Source organism: Spinacia oleracea, chromosome 6, assembly GCF_020520425.1.
Source record: "Spinacia oleracea cultivar Varoflay chromosome 6, BTI_SOV_V1, whole genome shotgun sequence".
In the NCBI taxonomy this organism is placed as follows: domain Eukaryota; kingdom Viridiplantae; phylum Streptophyta; class Magnoliopsida; order Caryophyllales; family Amaranthaceae; genus Spinacia; species Spinacia oleracea.
Genome location: NC_079492.1, coordinates 19,569,190 through 19,577,054, shown reverse-complemented (window position 1 = coordinate 19,577,054; position 7,865 = coordinate 19,569,190). Strand labels below are relative to the sequence as shown.

Sequence of the window (7,865 nt, the reverse complement as noted above, 5' to 3'; positions counted from 1 at the left end):
AATATATGATTTAGTTTTATAGGTTATTGCTTCGACTTACTATATTTGACAAAAGTGGTAATTTGAGAGTACCAATACTTTATCACTTTAGGTTGCTTAGTTACTGAAATAAATTAGTACTTAGACATGTTTCAATCTACTTAACTAAATGCTTTTACAATTTTATTTTGGTCATGTTGTATTTAAAATTGAAAGGAAATTCTTTTACACCTAATGTATATAATCCGATCATGAAAAAGGTATTCTCAACCTTCATAACCAAAAAAAATCGTGGGTGTTATCCACGCCAATTGAATATTTTAATCCAAAAAATTCTATAATGTTAGTATGTGATACAAACCAATTGGGCGGAAAAGTGTATATGATTAGATAAGTTTATTGCCAGGAAAATAAACAAGTGAAACACACTATTTTATTTTACAATTATGATATTTCATTATGTAAGGACATAAGTATTACATTGTTTCACTATTCAGATATTTAATCAGTTTATGAGATGTCAATTTTTTTATATGAACTTTGCGAACAATTTTTCTTGTCTAATTATTTTTTATTTTTAGTTGTAACAACACAATTTTTAATTTTTATATACTCCTGCTTGAATCATGTGCATATAAGAGTAGTTTTAAAATAACGAACAGAGGATTCTAAAATAAACCACAAGAATATCCCCTGGAGTCCTGGACCTGTAGCGGGTACGAATATCCCCTCCCTGAAACTCTTCCTGATTTCCGGAACAAAAAGTATTTTATGTCCACCACCTAATGTGGATACAAAATTAACACCCTTGTTGTATACTTAAAAACTGTAAAACACTACTCATATTGCAATTTACAGAGCTAATGAAATATGTATCGTTTACAAGATTCAGTAGTTTGGCTGCTAAACAGCCTTCCACATCATCCACGGATGCAAAAGAACATGGATCTCATCATCACAAGCAAGCATATAAGCTGGTAAATGATATGGTTATCAATCAGACGTTAATCCAGAAGAGTTCTTGAATAAAGAGATCTTCAAAAATCTGGTAAATGATATGGTTATCAATCAGACATTAAGCCATGTTGGTGACGCATAAGTGATGCAACACAGCAGCAGCAGTTCAAATCAGAGTGCAGAGCAGTATGCAGCAGCAGCAGTAAGCAAAGCAGTAAACAGCAGCAGCAGTTCAGATCAGAGTGTAGAGAAGTATGCTGCAGCAGTACGGATCAGTAAACATCAATGCAGATCAGTAAGCATCAGTACATGTAACCTGAATCAATATGTTGAGAATAGATTCTTAAGCCTAGGACTCTAGGAGAAGTTTGCGCCTCTTTTCATTTGTTTTAAAAACTTCTACATTTTACCAATGAGGCTAATAAGAATCAAACTCACCAGCATTCTCCAGAAAATTATTCCTTCTAGCTTGCTTATTTCAGCCAAAGTCAAAGAATACACACCTCAAATTCCTCGATTTTAGCTAGAAGAATCCCCACTTCATTGGACTTCTGCCCAGATTCTCCAAAACTTACAATGGGATGGTTAATAATCCCCTGCTCCAACATGTTTAATTACACTGACACAAAATCATAGCAGCATGGGTATTAATTGTAGAACATTTATCTAGAAACCAGCACCAGGTATCAACAATAAACTAGAGATGGGCCCTTTCTACGTGAAAGTATACATATGTGACTGCGTTCAGATTCATGCCATTGGAAAAGTGCAGAGACATGTGTTAAATAGAGACACAACACACAGCGTGAGAGAAACAGAGGATGTCACCTGTCTTTTCTGCCACCGTAAGGGTGTCCATTCTTTTCCCAGCCTTTCCAGGAAGAGCGTTAAGCAAGCATTGTCTTGTTCTGATATCCATAACCTCTCAAATCTGAATTCGTAAGCCAAAAAAAAAATTAAAAAGGGCAAGATTCTAACATGGTATCTAACATTCTAACTTCAAAATAAAAAATACCAGATGAATCTACTTCTACATGACTTGAAACCTCTTTAACAAGCTTACTCTCTCACTCAAATTCCTTGACCATTTCGAGCTTTTGATCTCTACGCACATCAAGCAACTCTGTAGCACGTGGTGCGGTCTTCAAATATCTGCCCATAGCAAAACACACCAAAGTAAAATTAAAATTCTGCCAGAATAATGATGATCAGGAATGTAATAAGATTTTACATGTTGCACCACTTGTACTACTGTAATCCAAATTCAGTAAGATATAATAAATTTTACATTCAAAGGCCTCAATGACATTGAATAACCTTTTCTCATAACAAGGAAAAGGTAGTTATGAAGGTTAAGGCATTTGGATGGCAACAGTTTTGGAAAGGTTTCTGATAACAAGTCAGATGATTATGCAGAAATAAGTTTCAGGAAGTATGATGCAATTTGATGAAACAGTAGGTTTAATCCAAGTCCAAATCCTCCCGCGAGGAATTGAAGGATTAATCAGGAATGACGGAGATCAATGTGTCAGATTCTCTTTGCTTAAAGCTAAAAGATCCTTCAACAATCAGCAATCATATTACCAGAACCACCAAAGGACTTCTTAAGAATCAAAAGCTCAGAATCATCTTGAGCTTTGAAACTAATAAGAAGCTAGAGATACTTGATATCACAGGAGGAGAATCAATAGTAAACAAGCTTCACAAAGACGTCAATTTTACTTTAATTCACACAAGCATGTGATGTCCTAAACCACCTATGTAGTTGGCTCTCCTCTTCACCTATGTAGTTGGCCTTATTTTTTCCTTGTAATTTCGCACTGCATTGAGATTTAAGCAAAAAATGTAAAAACAAATTGACACCTGCTTGTTTTGTTATCAAAATGTTGTTTGAGTGAGGAGTCAATTCGGTCGGGATGATGGTAATCGGCAAACTCGCAGAAAAGTCACTCTAGAGAAAAGTTCTGGAAGGGGAAGAAAGAAATGTAAGAACTCTAGTATAGAAGAAAAATCCCTTAATTCTGAAGACTGGATTAACCCCAAACAGACAGCCATCACTCCAACAGATGCTGCCAGGAGAAGGATTCATGCTGATGGTCAATCTGCTGGTCAGTGGCTTACAGAAAATGGAAGAAAGGTCAAAATTTGGTGGATACAAGTGTGCTTGATGAACCACAGTTGCCTGTTTGATTAAGCAATTAGCATTATTGTTGATATCAGTTTTGGATAGGGGTGACACAGATTAAATCGGAGTAATTGCCCGTAAGTGAGGTACCACCAAAACTTTGGACTACACCAGCTCCGAAAGGTGATTGAAGATCAGAACTATCAACTACAACAGTTCTACAAGCTATTGAGTTTTTGAACCACAACAGTTCCAACAGGAGATTCCAATGAGGTTACACCAGAAATTTGAAGTACACCTTCCATTCGGAGATTGATCTACACCAATTCCACTAGGAGATTCAAGTCCAGCATCAATCAGTGAGTCCATATTATCGCCTACTCCCTTATCCCCCTTGTATACGGCCTACATATAAACATATTAACAATCATAATCAATAACCTGCTGTCTGATTAATATGTATACAATCTACCATGAGAACTTTTAATTTTCCAACATTATAATTTATGAAAATTAAAGCATTATCTATTACAAATAAATTAGAAGATTTTCTGAAAACTACAATTTGTCGTCATAATAATCCATCAAAATCATCAAATTTATAAAAATTTCATGGTACAAATGCGTCATAATAATGTTATGCTTACTACTTTGAAGTTCGAACTACTAAGCATACCTTTTTCAAAAACTAATTATTGTCACTTTACACATCATACTGATATAAAATAAACACCTTGCATTATTAGATTTTTCCAAGAAATTTTCCTTTATACTGTTCATTGTCTTCTACAATGGGACAACATATGAAACTTACAACCAGAACCAACACAATTCATCAACCACCCTACTCCAGTCAAAATATAATTAATATAGTAAAAAAAAAAACATCAAATCATCACCAACTGCTACAAAACACTTACGTTTGAAGAATCTAATGTAATAAAACATTACATTTACCTCAAAAGTCGCGGATGTTCGTCTATTACTCATTCCGCGCGACCGGTGCCTTTGTAACAAGTTGAAATTGAGTTGAACAATAGCGGCTGCAGATTTTCAGTTTCCCCTAAATATTAGGTTTGAAATTTAGGTTTTTGCTTCCAAATTTTTTTGAAGCGCGCAATTACCTCCAGATTGGAGGATGAGAAAGGATTTGGGGAGAATTCATTCAATTTCAAAGTTCACGCCTTTAAACGTCCGTTAACGTGCATAATTTCCGTCTTTTGACAGCCGTTTTTATTTATTTTGCTTTGTTCTTTTTATTTTGCCATTTTATCGCGTTTCTTCCAAGATTACCCCCGATTAACGCCCTCTTGTTAATCGGTTCGATTAACTGGGGGGCCTCGTGATGAATAATCTATGATTATTTAACTTATTCACATAAGATGAGAAAATACTCAAATAAGAAAGAAAAGACTGCATAAGCATTATAAGATTATGTTATAACAAATAAGATTTTAACTTTGAGTTAACATATGAAGTTCAGAGGCAGATCCAAAATAAAAATCGAGCTCAGTTTACTTGATATGATCATGAATACCAAAAAACAATTTCTACACTAAATTTGATGTCAACTTCACAAGTGCTTACTGTAACATAGCAGCTTCCATCTTCTATCATAGATTTCACACATGTATCACTTGCAGATTAATAAAATGTAATAAACATAGACAATGATATAAACGGTACCTGGTGAGTCCGGCCAGTCAAAATATTAAGAGTACAGTCATAAGCTAAATTCCCCACTGGCCAACCACAGACCACAGTCTTCAATTTGATACCTTTATCTGGTGATATAATTTGGCCAAGGAACATGCCTGCACTAGTAATGGCGAAATACAATATTAAAACCCATCAAAACTTAGCAAAAAAGAGATATACAGCGACATAGTAAGAGAGAGATAACTATTTACAAATAACGGAGATGATTCAAGTGTCGATTCAGACATTTTCTAACTTGATTCGCAGCAGTGAAGTACCAAATACAAATTGATACGCCTGATGTCGCCTGCCTAAACTTCAGAAGAGTGATAGATGGGAGTTGTGTATTTAAACCCACACTCAACATTCAAGCTTCAAAATCTAAACATCACAAATAATCAGCAATAGTTAAAGAAGGAAAAAAAAAAGAGCAAATACAGAGATGTGAGAGAATTACGCACCAAGGAAAAGTTGACGAAGATGATACTCGCAAACACCTCATCCCCCGTGCAGCACTTGAAAGTCTAATTTCTTCAACTTTGCGCCATCCAATTTTGCCCGTTCAACTTAGTAACCATTTCTCCGATAATAAAAAATGAGATTTACGAAATCTGAAAACCTATGGTATGTGGATTGAGATTGATTAGGATACCTGAAAACGGATGGTTTTTGGATTGAGATAAAAGGGGGTGAGGGAAAATGTAGATTAAGATGGGATCTAAGAGGAAAAAAGAAAAACCTAGGGTGTATAGATTAAGATTGAGATCAAGATTGCGGAGGATGAAAGAAAGAAAAAGAGAGGAGATGTGGTGAGGAGGAAAGAGCAGAAGAAAATATTTTTTTTTTAAAAGGTACAAAGCAGCACTTGAAGAGTAGTGTTCATAAGTAATGTTCATAAGGCACACACTCAGAAAACTAGCACTGGAAACAGTAAAGCTTTTAAAAGGGCTAGAGAAGCGGGGGAGACAATGTCACAGACTAGTAGAGCAACTAGGAAATATGTCACAACTTTTAAAGGAATCGTAAAATATGTTGGAGCCTCTCAGGGAGCCAAAGTTGCTGGTGTATTTGGTAGCATAAAAAACAAAATCACTGTCCACTTTATTAAGATCTAATTTAATTTTACAAAGATAGTTCAAGCTTAGGTTACACCAGAACGGCCCTCTAGCAGGCCAATTTAACAAAAGGTTTCCACTTTGGAAGAGCACAACCGGATGGGAATGACGACATGCATCATGGTCAAAAGGTATATCAAGGTTTACTACATACTTTTTTACCCACATCCAATTAGCAAGGTCTTCCAGAATCCATACTTCAACAGTCTCCTTACATACATTGGACAAAGATAATCTCCCATCTATCTCCAAAAGTACCATTTGGTAATGTAGCTTCCAGTTTTCGAGATAAAAGCTATGTGTACAAGTAGGTCCTAGATGAGGCATGACATGAATATTTTCCGACTTCAAATCAAACATCATTATAGATTTGGAACATTCCTTTGTTTTAAGGCCCGCAACCAACCAAAACAGAGCTCCACACACTAGAACAGCATGATTATTAAACAACAAAGGATAATAAGGAAAAGATCCTAACTTTCTCTTATCCTTTGTATTAAAACCATACATATAATAATGACATGTTTGATTAATTTTGTCGAAACGATAAACTAGAAGCTTGTAGTCTCTTTCCAATTGATGAAAGAAGAATCCCCAAATCCTACATCTTTCTTCGCAGAAGTAAAAATTTTCTTTTGTAAGTGGATTGTAAATCAGATACTTTGGAGTAATGTATTCTTTATCTAACTTCATGTGGAGAAGAAACCCATTGCAAGAATTATAAAGTCCAAACCGATGTTTATTCATTATTTCCAAATTTTTCATGCATATTTTTTTTAACTTTGATTTCTTCCCATAACCTTCCAATAATAATGTTGTTTTCACCGTAGTCCACCTACATCTGTCTTCTACTAAAATGATAGGAGTAACATTAGCAAGATGGATTTCAGCAAAATATGGGGTGCCATTGTGAATGAACTAATTTACATGTTAAAACATTCTTAGTGGAGAGTCGAGCGAGAATATCCGTGATTATATCATCTGGGAGACTTGAGATTGAAGTCCCACTACTACTAACCAAAGATTCACAGAAAACATGTTTCCAAAGATCACTTATCCATGTTAAGCAATAAATCATCTCTCCAATGAAGCGTGTTGATATCGGCCTAATGTAGCTGAAATGTAAAGAGATGTTTATATAAAACATTGGCAATTGTAATTGAACAAGAAACTAATTAAAACTAGGAAAATTTGCAAACAACTACCTTTTGATTTACAAGTTTTGCGAATAACTACCTTTTACCTTGTCCGTATTTGTTGTAAACAACTACTTAAACTATGTTTTTGTGTCACGGAAACACTACCGGTTAACCAGTTTAAGTGATTCAAAATTCATGCTTCTGTAAGGATTTCATGGTGTCCTTTATTTGCAAAACAACTCGTTTGATCTTTCACAAATATTTAAAAGTTCACAAATATTTTTTGATCCTTCACAAAGTTGCAAAAGCACGATCTAATCGCTACACATAAAAGGGAGAATAAACTTTGATTCACTCTTAATACGATTAAGAAACGAAAGAGATACGTTGGTTTTAAAATGTGAAAACCGTAAAGTGGTAGTGTATCTTGAACACAAAAACATACGGAGTAGTTTAAGGTAGTTGTTTACAAAAAAGAAAAGTAAAAGGTAGTTGTTTGCAAATTTATCCAATTTAAGCAATCATTTCTTCAATCAAACTTTGTTGAAAAATGCAATAAAAAGGAAACTCTATCACAAGACTTGCCCTGTGTGGTGATGAACTAAACAGGATAAAAGTGTACCAATTAATTAAATCATACAGTGTACCAATTAATTAAATCATTTTAAAAATAAAAAAATAACATGCAATTAAGAACAACTTCATCGACATGTTAATTTATCATTTTATCATAAATTTGATATAGGTGATGAATTAGCATAACTCAACGCAAACGAAGGTAAAAACTAAAAATTTAATGCTACGAGATTGAGAAACATCATAAAATTGAAAGCAGTTTGCGATTAGGAAATC

At 34.5% G+C, this 7,865-nt stretch overlaps 1 protein-coding gene across 1 annotated transcript; it reads right to left on the bottom strand.

Moving 5' to 3' along the window:
• Positions 1 to 687: 687 nt before the first annotated feature.
• Positions 688 to 6,791, bottom strand: LOC110802575 (uncharacterized). The gene is made up of 9 exons (XM_056831284.1): positions 5,221 to 6,791; positions 4,972 to 5,140; positions 4,748 to 4,875; positions 4,019 to 4,104; positions 3,360 to 3,466; positions 2,000 to 2,088; positions 1,765 to 1,867; positions 1,375 to 1,555; positions 688 to 1,193 (listed from the first exon to the last, which is right to left on the bottom strand). Exon 1 carries the CDS (start codon positions 6,637 to 6,639, stop codon positions 5,731 to 5,733), a length of 909 nt encoding a protein of 302 aa, XP_056687262.1. The 5' UTR covers positions 6,640 to 6,791; the 3' UTR covers positions 688 to 1,193; positions 1,375 to 1,555; positions 1,765 to 1,867; positions 2,000 to 2,088; positions 3,360 to 3,466; positions 4,019 to 4,104; positions 4,748 to 4,875; positions 4,972 to 5,140; positions 5,221 to 5,730.
• Positions 6,792 to 7,865: the final 1,074 nt, after the last annotated feature.